Below are 18,441 nucleotides of genomic sequence, written 5' to 3' on the forward strand. Positions count from 1 at the left end.
GAGGCGCCACAGCACTGATGCAGACAGACATAAAAATTGTGCCTCGTGTACTTTAACCTCAGAACAACGGCAGTGAAATTTTCCCAGCGGAGGTGTACATGTGTAAACTCTTCAAGAACGATGCTCAACACACTTAGCGTTACGTAATCAAAGACACCCACAAAGAGCCGTTGAACACTCAGCTGCTTTCTTCATTTCCATACATGTCTAAGCCTCAGCCCTCTGCCACAATCAATAAGGGCACAGTCATGCCCGACCGATAAAAACATCCTGTCACGTCACATCATCACTGATGGGGAAACTGACTCCGGGTCAAAGGATTTTCTGAATCTTGAGACGTGAGAAGAAAAGGTGTGATGTTTCAGGGATCATGATATCATTTTGAGGTTTTTAGATGTATTGAATTGATTTAAGTATTAATACGCCAGCCGTATATTTCTTGTGTTTCAGGGTGCCAAAAGAGCAAATGGACTCTAGTCACATTCCGTTCATAGGCTTTCTTAGAAGTAAGAATATAGGAATGCAGAATATGCATGATTGGCATGTCCTCAATGTCTGCAGATGTAGGTCATAAAATAAAAGAACTTCTTTATGATTTTCAGCAAACAACTATAACTATCACAAAAACATTATTTTGATTTTTATTCAGATATTTCCATCTATAAATATGGGCTATGGTCAAATCAGTAGAAGAATATTAAAAAATTATGAAAATACATGACATACAGGAGGCCTGGTCTATCTCATTTACTCCCACCTACAAAATGGAGTCCAGGGAGTGAGTAGTGACGAGTTTGCTTGCACTGGCTGTGTCTTTGACATTATCATGGATGAGCGTGCGCGCACACACACACACACACACACACTCACACACACACACACACAATGAGAGCTGTCTGCTCGACAGAGAGAGGAGACTCCAGACTAGATCTCCTGGTCAGCATCAATAAAAGAACAGCTCACTGTCTGCAGCAGTCGGCGGTCAGAGCAAACGTGTCTGCCCTGGCTATCTTCATTTAGACTCATCCCTCTTCTCATCCTTCATCCTGGTGTCTTTCAAATTGTTCAGTCACAGAATCTCTTGATGGCGTAAACTAGTTCCTTCCCGAATCCCTCGCCTTCTACCACTCTGACTGGCAGCATATCGCTCTGGCAGTGACAGGATCTTTGGCTGCAAGCTATTCACGTATGCAGCCGGTTGCTTGTTTAGCACTATAGTTCTAATATTTTGACTGAACTGAAGAGTAGCATCACAGATTTTACATTTGAGATGTTTGGGATTAAATGGTCCCACACTGAGCTTTGTTAAAATGTGGGCGTGTTGAAGGTGGAAGATGATCCATGTTTGCAAATTTCCAGGTGGGCTGGGATTTTGAAAAGGGAACATTGCCTTCTGGTGCAAACATGTATGGTTTTCTTTAATTTTTTTTCTTTTTTTTGCAAACACCAATTTTGTTGTATTTATCTTTTTCTTTATATCCTATTTGATAAATGAGGTCTCCTGCTATCATGTATTGTCCTTTCAAGTTAAAAAATAGACTGACAGTGGGTCTAAATTCAATGATTTGTGACACAATCAGAACCATAATCCAATCAGATTACTAATGTGCACTTTGGCTTTAACACATCATTGAACCCATTCTCTATACCTTTGCTGTTTTTTCATGATGGAAAGACAAAAATCAAAAACCAGAAACATCTCCTTCAATGTTCAGCTCCACTCAGTTTAGAACCTGACATTCCTGCCACGCAGGCTGCTAAACTGTGAATGGAGGATTATTGGTAAGGGTAGAGATTTACGGTCAATTAACTTGATATCAAGAACTGTCAAACCAAACTTGTCAGCTGCTGTCATTCATGGCAGCGCACTCCAACACATTCACTAGATGTGTGTGAGCTGATGTTATTCCACAACACTGCAACGCCTGTTTCAGTTTTATTATTCACATAAAAATATGACACACTAATATATGCACCCAGTCAAGGTAAGTTAGAGGGGTAATAACACTGGACTGTATAGCAAAAAAAAAAAAAAAAGCATTATATTATTCACAAGGTCTTAAACATATTTTAAAAGACAACATCACAAACACACACACACACACACACACACACACACACACAGCATGAAGTGTCTGAGCTTCATTAAAAACACAACTGACAAGCAAGACTGGAAGAATGTCATTTAAATTCCACATTTGCAAGTCAAGATAATTAGCAGAATTGATTACAACAGGTTGAATACTTGACTCCCATCAGCCCGCCTGTGCTCTCCTTCACACACTTGTTTGTGGATCCCCAGGAATCACGTTTAAGCCAGAAGCACAATTTTCGAAGCTGGCATTAGAAGCTAAACATTTATTTCTTTGAAGCTGAACCAGCAGTACCGCTTTCTTCATCCCTTCGCTGCCCTTTCTTGTTCATTAGACTCTATAAATGTCTTTGCGGAAACACATTCTTCCACTGATGGAAGTAATCTGATGATATATTGATGTTACTATTTTTCCCATCTCTTTTTAAAAATGATGAGATTGTTTGCCTTCTGCTTTTTTATATTCATTTAAAAAGGATGTATATTCAGTAATTCCTCAAAGACTGAAACAAATCAACACAAGAACTTTCTAATTTACTTTGAAAAGTGAAGCTGCAATTCTGTGGTGTGCAGTGTAAGAGCATAAGAGTTACGGTTACTGGACAACTCAAATCACAAACAGCAGCCTGTGGCGTTGTCCACGACGACGGAGGAATGGGTTACTCTTGAGGACTGCTGAATAAATCAACGTGATAGTTCTGAATCATATAACACTGTAAAGGATTTGTTTATGTTTTTTGCAAAACACATATAAATTTAAAACAATATGAATCGGTTCAAAATCTAGAAATCTGTATTTCTTGATAAAACCACTGAATTTATCAAATCAGCAGACGAAAGTTTGAAGAGGCTCAAGGCTTAAAGTCTAGTCGTACTTGTTCCCTGGGTCAGCGCGGACCACACACCACCGCAGAGGGAAGAGGTTTTTAGTCGAGGCTGCAGGGTATTGTGAAGCAAGCTTTTGCCACTACATTGAGTTTCTTCGTGTTCTTCAAGTGGCAGGTTTTGGGCAAATTAACGATAACATTTACTGAAATACACATGCAGAAAATAGCTCAGGCCCGAGGAGATGATGTGGAAATGCGTGGGAGGAAATGTCATGTTACAACGCAGAGTGTGGTTACATTCCCACTGAAGTGAACGTCAGGCTATTTTGTAGGTTATGCAAATTTTAAAATCAAGCAGAACAGTTAGCACTTCCAGTTTTTTTCTTTTCTTTTTTTTTTTTTGAGTTGCAGTTGGATACACAGGGGAAGCTTGGAAAACATTTTTAAACGTTTGTAATCTCAGAAAAGCTTCAATTCTTCTGCTGAGAGAAGGTCAGCGCGAGTCAGGAGTAATGATTCAGGCATCAGACTTCTCCTGAGTTTCATTTTCTTACAATTGCCTGAGTTGAGGAGATGCTGCATGCAATGCTCTTTTTTGAATGTATTGATAAACAAATACCTGAAAAATTGTGTTAACCATAACGCATAAACTGCAAAATGATGCTGTTGTCTTATCAGACGTGATGAGTGGAACTGAGTGTGCCATTAGGGAATGATACCTTCTCTTCAAGGCTGCTCATTATGTCAACAGCTGAATGGCTCTGAAGACTGAATACAAGTTACTTGCCGATGAAAATCCATAACCTCCAAAAGGACAGAAAAACAATTTGAGTACATGACGGCGACAGATAAAAATTCACCTTTTTGGGGATAGAGGTTTACAGGGACACAACGTGGGCTAATTTTTTTTTGGCAAAAACAGGGGGAAAAAAATGAAACTCAAAACTGCCTGTCTCATCCAGCATAGCTTCAAAAATATCTGGTTTGTGTAACTGTAAAGCAAACATTTAGCCTTTAAAACATATGAAATTACTCAATGGCTCACTGAGATCAGCACTTTCAATTATTCAGCTGTGCTGCGTGTATTTTTGTGTATTTCATAAGTCTGGTTGTTGTTTTTTCCCCCCACATCCAGGAACATTGCCTGAAGGATGAACCAGCCCTTTAAATTAAAGCTTCCTTTTTGGGCTTTGCAATTTACTTTGAGTGTCTGCCTGGATCTTGGAAAGTCCCGCCGATGTGAACATTATCGGGTTGAAGTCACTCACTGGGACCCTCAAGAGGACATTTGTCAATGGCTTGAAGTCCTATCGCTGTTCTCAGTGCACGAGGTAGCTCCTGCTTACACTGGCAAATGTGTCGTACACTTTTTTAAGCAGTTTATGAAGTCCTGAGGTAAGAAACCTCGCCAAGACAATCCAGTCTAACCCTGATGTCAGTCATTTTAAGTCTTTTGTCTGTTCTCATGTAACAAGATCAAAGAAGAATATGTTAATTAAGGAAAATCCTGTCTGGAAGTTGATCTGATTATCATTTTGTCACATGAGGCGAGGGAATACACTGACATTTCAGTCAGTGGTTGTCTAATCTTGTGTATGTTGGCTTCCTGAGATCAGTGTTACCCCCACATCACACACACACAGACACGAGGAGCTCCTGCCGATTTAGTCGGATTTTAATCATGATTGGATGAGCACAGATGGTAGAAGTCAGAAGGGTAATCCTCTCTTATGAAGTGCTAGATCATCTCTGTTGATACGAACAAAACATCCGCTGAAATAAGCTCGAATCAAACAGTGGGTTTGAGGGAATTAAAAGCAAAAACATTTTTACATTGTAGATTACATCACTGACAATTCATTCCCAAAAAGTTCTCCGATTTTTTTTCGATCTGTCTGTCCCAAACTTAGGGTCGAGACCATAACTGGGTCAAGGAAGTGTTTTTATTGGGTTGCCAATTGAGGAGGGTTAGGGCTTGAAAAGAATGCCTTCTTTTTGGTACATTGTAAATGTGGTATGAGGGGAGTTATTGTAATATGTGTGTCGTGTCTGAATTAGTCAAGTATTGTACATATGTGGGTCAGTTCCAATGCAAAAAGAAAAGGCAGAAGCTCTGTCCTTTTGTGTGCTAACTGCGTGGCCATCTAGTTATTGTCTGTACAATCATGCACTCCTCCGGCGGTGAGGGAGATGCAAGACGGGAAAAGTGTCCTTGAATTAATCCTGATGCATTTGTCATCAGCGTGAGAACGTGCGTGAATGTGTTTGCGGGTTGCAGAGCGTCCGCTAGCGAGCGACAATGTATGGGTAAAAGGATTGAGAGCTGGGTGGATTCTTCATTTAATAGCATTTCTGATCATTTCACTGTTCTTAAATGAGAGATAATGATAAATGCTGCCATTTTTAATCCATGAATGACTGTGTTCTTTATCAGTAGAGTACACATGTTGATATTTGGGCTTTTTGGAAGGTCGAGTCCCGCAGAGACACCAGAATTCTCTTTTGGATTATGATCTGAAAACTTTTGGGAGGCCCTGCCTTTGATTCATTAGCAAATTTATCTCATTATAAATATAATTATAATAATAATAATCATCATCATCATCATCGTCTTTCATGATGATGAGGAAAGAAATGGAAAATATCGTTATGGACATGGACTGCGAAAACAAACATCTAAATTTCGGAGAAGAATTCTTCAGGAAATAAAACGTAGTATTTTACTTTGATCCACCGACTAATGGTTGTAGTAGAGTATAGTAAATGATCTTTTTTTTTTTTAACGAATATCGTGTCTTTTTTTTTGGTAAAATATTATTCTAAGCTACACTAACAAAAAAAAAAGTCCCACACACAAGTTTTGACAATGAGCAAAAAAGTTCATCTTCGTTGTAATGAGCAATAACACATTTGGATATTCAGGGACTTGTTTACTTTGTAGTCCACTAGTTTATTAGCATTGGTTGCAAAACACTGCAGCTGTAAATAATTGGCTTATTCCCATCATGGCCTCGATGTAAACTCCACGACTTTCCTTTGCTAAACTGGAGCACTGTCCTGACCTAAAAAAAAAAAAAAAAATTACATTCCTCACTAATTTGTTAATGTTTTTTTTCAGCTCAGGAGATCTAAAAAGGGGACGACAACAACCTGGTTTCTAGTTCGGCCTCGTGTGGAGAGAAACACTGCCGTCATTAGTGAACGCAACAAACTGACACGAGGTGTAAAACTAATATAGGCTTCGTCTCTCTTGGATTTACCAGGATCAGGATGTGGTGACGCCAGAGAAAACCCAGATAGACACTCTCACACACACACACACACACACACACACATATACACACACATTGCTGCGGTCCCTTGGTAACTAGGCAGCACCCTCCCATTGTGAGCTGTCAAGAATGAAGTAAGGTAGGGGGAAAAAAAAACAGATTTTTAAGGTCATTTTTCTCAGACTTTTGCAAATATTAAGTTGAATTTTAATTTACAAGTTTTTTTATGAATGTTAAGTTAAAAAGGACTCCATATCTAACACTGATAAACTCTTTTTTCCCCCCAATGCAAACATGTTAGACATAACATTTGTTTCCGATTACGTTTCCACTGTTGAAAAAAACAACAACATGTTTTAAGTTGTTAAATGGGTTTTTACTCCTTTATGGATGTGATTTAAAGCTTTATCTGATCGACAGGAATCTATCTTTAATTGTTACTTTACAGAAAAGAGCCAGTGAATGTGCCTTAATTTCCTGTGGATATCGTAAAATCACTCTGAGAAGAAAATGGATTTCAGCTATTTTCCTCTTCAAATGAGAAGCCGGTATTTTTTTGAGCTTCTCAAAAATCTATTTTCATATTTGTGCTGTTTACTCAGTTCATAAAAGCTTCTGCCTAAAATCATAAAATAATATGAGATAAGTGAAATAGTGACAAGCTTCCCTTGGCAGGAAAGGAAAGGGTTGAGATCAGTAAGAAGCGAGGCAGTAATTTCCCATTTCTGTGATGCTAAGCACCTCTGCCAGGAGGCTTACTGTCAACATCCTCTCACACCAATAAGAAGTAGAGCAGCTGAACATGTTAATTATTTATTGAGCAACAACTGCAGACACTGAAAATGCAACAGCAGGAAAATTATTCATATATGATGGAATGAGCAAACTAGCAACTCGCATTTTTAATCCAGAAGCCAACAATCAACCAATTCAAAGGAACCACCATAGACGTTTAGTTGAGTTAATCATGTTCTCGAGGTTTTAATGGAAGTATAGAATCAAGGAAGTGAATGATTACCAGTAATTATGCAGCAAAAGCTCTCTGTTCAATTAGTACACGGGATTAAGAAACCACAGAGTTCTTGAGGCTCTTACCTGGGAGTCTTTTTCTGAGCTGTCAGCAGCAAAATGGATTTGAACTGCAAGACAACAAACAGAACAATAATAATGTTTAGGACACAAACAGCAATGAAACCTTGAACAATAAACATCCTCCGTTCATCCGCAGGCTACATCAGCTCTGTGGCTAGCTAGAATCTCACAGCTGTATGAGCCTCCATGGAGCAGTCCAGTTCACACTCATGTCTAACCAGATTCATAATTCACTGTATGAAGTGCAAACTTTAATAGAATTGAACACACGTTTTCTTTTTTTTCTTTTTTATAACACTTTTTTGGCAAGATGGAACTTATTCCCTAAAGGTATTCCTTAGATGGCAAGAAAGTGCTGATGCAGAACAAAATGATTTCACACTCAGGTTGTCTTGGACCTTTTAGATATAAAAAATTTTAATTGACCTTTGACCTGTTTATCCAAGTTTGAAGAAATTCCCTCTGAAGCGTTATGAGATATCACAGCATTCACGAGGCCAAAAATGTGTTTGGTGCAAACAGAGTGACCTTGACTTTGGACCACAAAGTTCATTCTTGAGTCAAAGTGAAAGTGTGTTCCAAATTCAAAGAGCTCCCATCCAGGTGTTACTAAAGCCTCCAACAGACAGAGATTTCTTGATGTTGAAAGTTTATTCTGTGTTGCAAGCCACACTGCAACACAGATCGAAAAATCCTGTCTATGACCTGCTGCACGTACGCTGTGATGCTGAGATACCAATCACCTTAATCCCACCAGTTCCTGTTTCCATTCACCATGAACGACCAGAGGGGGTGCCAGAGCACAGAACAAGATACATAACCACATCCTGCTTCCCATACACACCACACACATATTTCAAAGATGGTGGCACCCTGTAGGAAATTGTCTAAACCTCCATCGGAGTGCTGCTGTTTTGGAGCTGCGGCTGCAGACACCGCCATATTTGTTCAACTTTTGTCTGGGACAGCCCAAAATTGGTCTATGGATATGACGTTCACAAGCGTGGGACAGACAGATGGACGGACATCAAGCCTCCCGTCACTGTCTTTTTCAATCCCGAGGCATCAAGAAAGCAAGGCTAAGGAATCCTGATGTGCTTCCTGTGCTATTTTGGGAAGATAGCTCAGCAACCTCCGTGATTTCTTTGTTCCAAAACTGTTGTTTTTTTCTGAATGCACCAGTGCACCGTTCATCTATCAAAGTTTTTAATTAGACTGCAATGGGTTTCTTTCCCATTACACTTCCATCGATTCTGAGACAAGATAATCTTCACCAAAAGATTCCAAGGAATCAATACATCAAATACACGAGCATTGCTGGGAATTAGTTTACACACCAGTTTATTAAATCAGGCTGCCTGTTCTCCTGCATCAGTCAGCAGAGCATCTAACATCCATTAGGCGATAGACCTGAGAAGAACTTCAATTGCACTCCTGACTTGCTGCAGAAGCCATTAGAGAGCAACTGAGAGTGTTGATTAAAACCTAAAAGGGGCAGATATGTTTTCTTGGAAGAAGCCAGCAGACGTTCATTATCCAGCTGAATCCGCTACACAGACACAGTTTGTTATGAAAAATGCTGAATATAAACACATAATATACACTTCATAATGCAGGTGGGCGACAATCTCCGTGATTAGCTTTTATGACCCCATCCGCATTAATTTGGCCAGATATTAATTCCATCCGTTTAAAGGCAACCCTCGGCTTAAATTATTCAAAGAGCTGAGTTAACTTCAAAACAACTCTCCATGTAAAAGCCTGGAGTGCAGCCACCAGTTCAGAACAAACAAAAAAATGCTATGAAACTAATTATTTCAGCCATGAAAGCAACAGAAAACAAAGATTGGATGCGTGCCAGATTCCTCAACAAGAGGACAACATTTAAAAGAGCAGATAACAGCATAATTGAGTTATTACATGTTGAGATGTGAAGGGAGGGCCAACCTGGACTTGAACCCGGGGCCCAGAGAACAAACGCGCACAATGACTGGGCCGAGATCATCAGAACAGCAGTCAGAGCAACACAACTCAGCTGATCCAAGTCTTTTAACACATAATTGCTAGTCCACACAGCTTTCTTCAAAAGCAGCATATTTTCTGAAAGACAGCGATGGGCCTCGTTCACCAATTATTCTTCATTAGAAATGTGTTGTAGAAATCAACTTGAGCATTTCTCACAAAGTTAAATGGATATTGTCTCATCTGAGATGTGTTTTTTTAGGTGAGAGGGGAATTTACACTGAGAATATGAGGGGGGAAACGACTATTCCTACATTCAGAAGCCCTCTTTTCTATATCAATATCACAGTAACGCCTCAGGTATGGGAAATAATGTTGTATAAACCTTATAATATTCATCAAATAGGCCCTGCATGGTAATGAGGGTTAGTGTGATATCCTCAATTTAAACTGGAACCGTTTTCTGAAAATTCAAACTCATCCTTTATTGTTTTATTTAGGCTACAAAACTGTCTATTGTAATTCCCCTTATTAAAAAAAAACCCACAATGTGACATGAAGGTTCAATACGTGTTGAAGACTAAATGCCTGTCAAAATACTCTTCTGAATGAGGCTGCAGAGACACAGAGACAGAGGATGCAACTAGAAAAATCCCACAGTTATAATTTCAATAAGTTCTCAGATGAAATGGTAATAATGACACAAGCATGATGATTGTTGTTTGGAATGATATCACGACTGCCACTGCTGTCAATCAATTAATAATCACAATTAGATATTTTTGAATTGTTCAGCCCTACAAAACACTTACAGACATTTGAGTGCTGATATGGTTGAGTCATGTAATTGGTTACAGCATTTCCAGCTGTATCATAAATCAAAGCATTTAAATAGCATGACATTATCTGTATATTAAAGGTTTTAAATATCATATTATGGATTGTATACAATATTATATATACATACTTACATATAGACACGCGTGTATGTTTGTATGTATGTATTATACACACACATTTAGATAATTTCATTATTTGGTAAATCAGCTGCTTTTTAAATAGCGTTTCTATCTAGCAGTGCTACAAACAAGGTCAAGAGGTGAAGCAAGATTTGAATCCGCAGCCCTTTGGTTACAAGACAGCCACTCTACCTCCTGAGTCTAGCCGCCCCAGAAATCCTTCTGGTCTTCCGCTACAATAACACGGAACACCTACAGTGCTGTGTTTTCAATAATGGCCCCCATGAGTTGGTCCGGTTCAGAAAACTCTGAACAAGCTTTTCCCCTCCAGTAGTCAACATCTCTTCTCTGTGTGGTAGCAATGCTAGTGTCTGTCAGTCTGTTTCGGCCTTCATATTTAAGATAAAACCACTCTTTTTTTTTTAAAGTCAACTTCTTGTTACTATTGACGCTCGTAAATAATTCTTTTGCTGTGCACTTTCCGCAACTGTACCATTCTGCTTCAGCACCACAGAAGAAACCCATTCAATCAGGTGGAAAATAGTAAAAACTATAGTTTTGAAGCCAGTCATCCAGAATGAAAAGCTAATATAATAGAGTGCATGATTTATACTGTAATGACAGTTGGATGAAAGATTGTATTTATAATTGGTTTCAAAGGGTGATTTTTGCCCCCTAAAGGCCTCAGATATTCATCTGCCACTGCACGCACGCACGCACGCTAGCACACACACACACACACACACACACACACACACACAAGAAAAACGTTCTGATCAACACTGACATTCAGTGAAAAAAGAAGTAAACAGGAAAATGCCCCGAGCATTTTCTCACTGTACTGTGACATACACATTATTACGTAATTTGTTTGCGTTTTTAAAAAGTAGGTAAAGGCATCAAACTGGCATTTAAAAGGTTAACTTTGGATGCTCAAGACTGAGTTACACCAAGTTTTTGCTCGTGACATCTTTGTCACCGTCTGTTGTGTTTCCTTTCCCAGACGCTTCCAGGCGGTGTCTCCTGGATTGAGAGGAGGTCTTATGGCCCAGCGCCCACTTGGCGACATCTGAAGTTGTTCAATGTCAAGTTCCATCACTATCATCTATTGCACGTTTGTCAGTTCGGGGAGAGGAATCCCTCCACAGCAGCTCTTCTGGAAGTTTCTGCAATGTTTTTCACAGTAAAAAGTTGTTGGTGTTTTTTTTTTTTTTTGAGGTAGTTTCTTCTAACTCAAATCAGGGGTCAAAGGACAGAGCCTGCCATACTGTATCTTGTGCAAATTCTTAATCCCCCTGGCGCAAATTTTATTTTGAAACGATATAAACCACATTCGACCTGAACTCTTGCACACTCAACCCTGCCATGTGGTTTCCATCAGAACAAATTAACACAAGGACCCCAAACAAAGCCTGTATCAACTGTTTTCAAGGTCAATTATAAGCTGTCCTTTTAAAAAATACTTAGAAATCAGGGCTGCACGATGTTAACCAGCAAATTTTGATTATTTTGGGCAATTGTGATATGATTTGCAATCTGTGAGGGAATGTTAATTTTTATATCATTATTCTCATTTTTTTGAAAAGTCCATTTAAATGATAATGAGGTGTTTTTTTGTGGGGATGATGTGTAGGCAGGACATCTGCAGCACCACAATAATTAATTTAAAATGGTATTTTGACACACAATTAGCCTTTAACAAATATCGTGCCTTCTTTTGTGGCTTTCCAAAATTGCCTTGCCACATTCCAGTTTCAATTACATTTTGATTAATTTTGCAGCCCTAATGTGAATTGAATAATTTAAATAGCATTCCATATCTTTAACAACTATTAGCTCGCTTCTTATCGATGGTCTCTCCACAAAGGACATTTCCATCTCACAGAACACGTAGCTCCTGAAGAAATAGAAGCTGTCATTTGTTGATAGGAAAAGCTAAGTTGTAAACAAAACACATGCCCATGAATCCTGATTACCATGTTAAGCTCACAAACATAAAATGCGATCCAACAAATCCCAGGCTCTGTGGAGCGAGTAGAACGACTACATTGTCAACTGGCATCCCAGTTTCTGTCAGTATTAAAAATGCAACATTTGGTGTGAAGTGAAGCTTCCTGCAGGAATACATTCAAGTTCACAATACATTCTGCTACATCTGCTCAAACTTCTCTTCTTTTCATGGTTCACCCTGGAGAGGGGGAGGCAGAGGAGGAGGAGGAATGAGAGAGAGAGAGAGAGAGCGAGGGGAGGGACTCCCTACATAATGTCAGGAGTGCTGATGGGAGCACCTCCATCTAATCGCCGCCTCAACCTGCAAAATCAAGTCTGTTGTTTCCAGCGATGCTTTCAATTGTGCTGCACGGCGGGATCTTGCTTGCTTTGATTTTAGAAACTCGCCCTACATGATGAAAGGTCTGGACGGTTAAAGCTGAATGCATTTCTACAAGCTACTTTGACAGCGTATTAAAAGCACACATCAGATACAATTAGCTTCCAGATATGAATCTTGTAAAAAAAAAAAAAAAAAAGAGTGGGATGCAAATAAAATCTGGAAATTACATGTTTGAACTTTGCAGAGCTACAATTCCTTATTTTCAAGGTGAAGGGTTCTACCATTTCCTTTTTCCCAATATAATAGAAAATATGGAGAGAAGATGGATATGGCATTGGAGCAATGATTTGTTGGACTGACAGTTTGTGCCTGACTTCACTTTCCATTTCATCCACATTTTAATGGTTACAGAGGGAGTGGAGAAAATGGAGACACTGCATGAAAGTACTTTGAAGTACCAAAATCACATTAACAAAGGCAGCTATATGCAGGAGTATCATATTAACTTGAAAGCTAATTAGCAGTCACTGTCAGCTTTAAAAGGCCTATGATAATCACCATGTCCATGCGTGAGTGTTCAAAGCATCACGAGACAGCGAAAGGCTCTTGAAAAAAGGCTGAAAGGAAGATAAACCGCAGGTGCAGTGCTCCTCAAATCAGCCTTGATTTATCCGGTAAAGAGAATAATATCAAAAATAACGACAGTTGAACAGTGCAGGTATTCAAATCACTTCTAAGACCACAATCACGCAAGCGAAAGGCCACCTGGATTCAGCCTGAACCACCTGCCCTTCAAAAATCACAGATCACATTGATTTGAAAAAAGAACAAAAACTCAAGGGTACAAAATGGTAGAAAGACTTGTGAAGAAAATTAATGAGTGACCAAGTCAAACAGGCTTTGATTTTTACTTCATGTGTTGGAAAACTGAACAAGACGTAGACGGGAGCGAGTCAATACAGGGTGAAAACTAAAACTAGTATTCTCCGGTCATTCCATTTCACCCATTAAAAATACATCTTTAGATTTACCACAGGGTGAGTTTTTACAAATTTGAAGCAGTCAAGTTTTGTTATTTTTTTTCAAGAGGAAAAGTTACCCGTAGCAATGGAAAGAGGAATAAAAAACACTGAAGGGGATTTATGTCCTGATTTTGGAACAAAATACAGCCAAAATGCTCTTTATTGGAGGAATAATTAGCAAAATAAATTGTTTGTATTCAGTGACATAGTGCAATTCACTTCTGGTTTTTACTCTCTGAAAGCTCAAATAACACACATATCTATGAAACATGAATGCTTCCTGCCAGTAGAAACCCAGGGATTCAGCCTACCCTGTTTATATTGCTAATGATACGTAAATTCTTTGCGACAACAAAGACCTGCCAATCAGCACAGAGTCGCAAATGCCAGCTCACCGAGGAGATTTTTCCCAAAGCAGGAATTCTCAGCTCTTCCTTTGGGATCATCAAGTGGTCCCAGACCAGTCACTGATACCCAGTAATCTCTCTGGCAACATAGCCTGGCTCTGAGAGGGAGGGGCACTGCTGGAGAGCAGATTTACTACGTGCCTGAGTGGCTGCTGCTCATTCATTTAGACCAGAGTTCATGGTCAAATCAAAGACAGTTGCTAGAGAGCTTCTCTCTTTGGTTTAGCCCTTTGATCATCCATCATTGTTTTTATACCTCTGAACAAAACCTCTGATACGACTCTGAATTCAGCCTCTTTCCATGAATGACTGTGTCCTTTTCTTGGAGTCGAAGCTACATTCTGAGGGATTGTTCTTTTTTTTTCTCCTTTTTTTCAACAATATGACTGGATACTGAATGCTGTTGGATTTTGCTCTCCAACTTGGAGAAGAGGAGCAATTTGAAGACGTTACCTTAGGCTTTGTTTAACTATTAACTCACATTTTATGAAGCAAATGATTCAGGGACAAAAGAATTGTCCGATTAATCCGATATTGGCAAAGCTGCCAGTTGTTATTAAATATTTAAGTTACCGGTTTCAGCTCCAATAGTCAGTTCAGTATTTCATATAAAGCCTCCTCTTTGCCACTTATCACACACATTCAAATGCAAATTTTTTAGATGCAAATAGATGTGGGCCACTACACATTAGTGGTACCGCTCCTCATTTCAGCTCTGCCCTTATCACTTGCTAACCCCTCCAGTGCAAATCGTAGATGACAGCGCGTCTGTTGAAGCCTCGGGGATGACATCATTCCACAGCAGAGGTGGCACCCTAATGTCACCTCTCTGGACAGACTCCAGACCTCAGCTACTTCGTCCTGTTAGCTCTATCAATATTACATACAGCTGAGGGAGCAGGCAGGCAAACTTTATCCAAACGGAACATGCTTGAGAGCCAAACACGCAAACACAGCACCAGTGGCCTGCAGCAGTGACCTTGGCACACCAGGCTGCCCAGACCGAATCTGTATTGTTGACATGAGTTGGTGTTTTTGTTTTTTTTTCTGAAGTGCATGCTATTGTTCAATGCACAAAGTGAAAGCTGGCAGGTCATCCATATCAAAACAGGGATCAAACTCAAGAGGTGCCTAATTTCTGACCCTTAACCAGAAAGATGGGTGAAAAGGTAAACACTCAGTCTTCTTCATAGCATGAGACATCGCCTCTTGAATTTGATAAAATGCAAGTTTTCTTCAGGTGTGCTGTAGCCCAGGCAGAGAAGGGAAGGAGAAGAGTGTGACAAAGTGGAGTGCTTTTCCATTTTCCCAGGTTGCATCCAAGTAACAATAAATCAGTGTGAGAAGCAGTAATTCCACTTCTTGACACTCAGACTATATAATTATCTAAATTTAATTGCAATATAGCCAAATGAAACAAATATTCTCTTCATCCATCCATCCATTTTCTTCTGCTTATCCTGTTAAGGGTCATGGGGGGGTGGAGCCTATCCCAGCAGCCTTCGGGTGAGAGGCGGAGATCACCCTGGACAGGTCACCAGTTCATCACAGGGCCAACACATAGAGACAGACAACCATTCACACTCACAGCCACACCTACAGTCAATTTAGAGTCTGGATTAACCTGGTCCCCTCTTGATGTCTTTGGACTGTGGGAGGAAGCTGGAGTACCAGAGAGAACCCACACAGGAACAGGGAGAACATGGAGACTCCACACAGAAAGATCCTGTGCTTGAGCTGGGACTCAAACCCGGAACCTTCTTGCTGTGAGGCCGCAGTGCTGACCACTGCACCTGTCCCAATAGATTATATGCCAAAAAACATCTTTGTTTGATTCAGACCCCCACAAAAATTGAGGACAATGATGTAAAAATCAGCATTCCCTCCAATATCAAATATTAATCAATAGAAGTAAGACATCATCTGGATGTCCTGGGAGGCATCAACAGTCCATAAGAAATGCTTCCGATGGAGGAGATGTCCAACTTTTACTTAACACTTCAAGTCACGGCTTTTCAAACGGCAGGGTTAGGGTTAGGGTTGCCACTTGTTGCTGGTTAACTTGTTTAGTATCTGACCAAAAAAAAAATAAACCGGAAAAATTCTGGTTGGAACTATAGCTGTAAGGGTGCAGACCGCCATTTAGTGTTCTGGAGGTGGACGTACTTGAGTGTACACGTCATGTCTTACCAGATCATGTACACAGCGACAAAGCTAGTAGTGTAATTAAATGGGCTAATCAAGCTGTATACTGCAATTATGAAGTGATGTGCCTGAAGTCCTTGGGTGTTAAGGGTCTGGCGTCATCAGACACCCTGGCCCAGGTGACCCAGCCTGGGTTGATCAGGCTCAGATTTGCATCCCAGTAACAACCATCCCTGGATCAGCCCTAAAACCAGACGCTCAGAACAATCACAATAAAATGTTTGGTTTTTTTTTCTTTTGTTTCAAAATCCTGCAGCCTAAAGGGAAAGTGCATTACTTCCACCGGCATATGTTTCCATGTCTCCGCTCAACAAAACTATTTGCAGATCTTTTCATGCTGGGGTCTTTTTCATTACATTATTACAACGTCCAGTCTTGGCCAGGCAGGCAGAGTCTACTGCACTCAGCAATAATCTCATCCACATGGTAGCCTGCTATGGTCTGCAGGTCACTCTCCAGCCATTGTGTGCTGCACCCCACCCAACAGACTGGATTTACTGTATACTGCATGTACAAAGCATGCACACTGTTCCTGCCAAGACTGAAACCCTTAATCACTTTAAACATATGACACTGCCGTGTACTTGTAGTTCATCCACAATGCAGAATTCCTCGACAAGAAACTTTACCATTATTTTCTGGAATAAAGTGTACATGGCACTCTTTTGGTTATGCATGAGCTGGTTATCCCCCCCCCCCCCCCCAACCCACACACACACACACAGACGCACACACACAGCTACACTATGAGAGGAGAAATCACTCTATGGATCATACATCGTTTAATCTCGTACTTTTGTACTCTGTTCTAAGTGGAGAGACATTGACAAAGGGAATCCTGACAAGGTAAAGGTTACAGTAGCTGTAGCCCGAGGTGCTTCCATCCTCAAACATGACTCCCACTGGGTGCAACGTCGATGTGTCAGTACGAAGCCGCTTCACGTCGCTTGTCAAGGCGAAGATTTCAGCGGAAATGCGTTATTGAAACGTGACTCTCAATTAAAAAACACTGTCCTTTTCTTTAACTCTAACGTAAACTTGCAGTCAAGGCTTTGCATAAACCCACATGGCAACCGGTGCGTGCAAATTTGCCTTCCAACTCCTCAGGAAGTTGAGAGGAATCATGTTTCCGCACTTTCTGGAAACGTTGTGAAAATACGCTCGCAGCTCGTGTCTTCTCGTGCTTGTATCCGGAGCTACATGTTTCCAAAACAGTCACCAATCAAAAACGGAACCAACTGTTTGCTCTCAGCTGTCTGCTCCAAACCTCCAGACATTCTAGGATGATAAAGTAATGTGGGTACTTACAGCAGGAGAGGAAGACCAAACAGCCTGCTACTTTGTGCCCGATGTGTCGATCGGTCGACAGCATTCTGTCAAAGTCCAGTTTGTAGTGGAGGTGGTGGAGAAAGCTTGCAGTGCATGGGCTTTCCGACAGTGTTACAAAAAAAAAAAAATCACCCCCGCACACACACACACATACACACTCACACACACACACACAACAGGGCTTTTCCCTTTCAGTTTCACGGGAAAACGGGGAGTGGGTTTTTTTTCTAGTGGGCGGCCGGCATCCCCACTTTCTGTGCGAGGCGCTGGGACGCGCTCTGCTGGCGGGGAGAGCTCAGACAAACCCAGCAGACGGAGAAGAGCACGCACAGGTTCACTGCTACCGCTTGAAACGTGCTCTTGATAAACTTAAACCAAGGTTTACAATTATCTTCTCCTTCTTCTTCTTTCACAGCAACCCACATCATGCTTTTTATTATTATTATTATTATTATTATTATTATTATTATTATTATTATTATTATTATTATTATTATTATTGGAACTGTGCTTCAATATGAATGCAAGGGCAGCATCCAATGCAGAAAACAAACAGGATTCCAACCAGGATTTTAGGAATAATAAAGTTAAAAGTGTCAAAATTATATTTATCTTTTTATTTTTGCCGCACAGATGCTCTGCATGTTATATGATGATCTGAATGCTGGAATGTTGAATAATGGGCTTCATTCATCAAATGTTCTGATGCGCGAATTTCTTCTTCCATGCTGGAGGGCTTTTTTTTTTAACCATGGGTTTAGTCTTAAACCCTGCTGGCTATATGCAACCCGTTGATACTCCTGACATGTATATTGCACCTTTTGTAACGTTACAGCCGTTGAAAGCCTGGGTGATTGACAGTTACATAGGGTGCATAATAGATGGGTGTTATAAATAGCCACTGGGCTTTGCTTGCTGTCTTGCAGGGGTAAAAACGTGTAT

At 40.3% G+C, this 18,441-nt stretch overlaps 1 protein-coding gene across 2 annotated transcripts in view; it reads right to left on the bottom strand.

Moving 5' to 3' along the window:
• b3glcta (beta 3-glucosyltransferase a) overlaps window positions 1-17,738 on the bottom strand; it is a 56,996-nt gene extending 39,258 nt beyond the window's left edge. Inside the window, exons 1-2 of one of the 2 annotated variants that reach the window (XM_086216555.1) lie at window positions 17,479-17,738; window positions 7,287-7,330 (exon numbers count right to left, since the gene is read on the bottom strand). In XM_086216555.1, coding sequence (XP_086072681.1) covers window positions 7,287-7,330; window positions 17,479-17,542 — 108 coding nt within the window. In that variant the 5' untranslated portion in view covers window positions 17,543-17,738. The remainder of the gene's footprint in view (window positions 1-7,286; window positions 7,331-17,478) is intronic. The other variant, XM_086216554.1, reaches the window with a different exon arrangement.
• Window positions 17,739-18,441: the final 703 nt, after the last annotated feature.

Source organism: Aulostomus chinensis, chromosome 10 (assembly GCF_037954235.1).
Source record: "Aulostomus chinensis isolate RoL2024-O1b breed Wild chromosome 10, RoL_Achi_v1.0, whole genome shotgun sequence".
NCBI classification, from domain to species: Eukaryota; Metazoa; Chordata; class Actinopteri; order Syngnathiformes; family Aulostomidae; genus Aulostomus; species Aulostomus chinensis.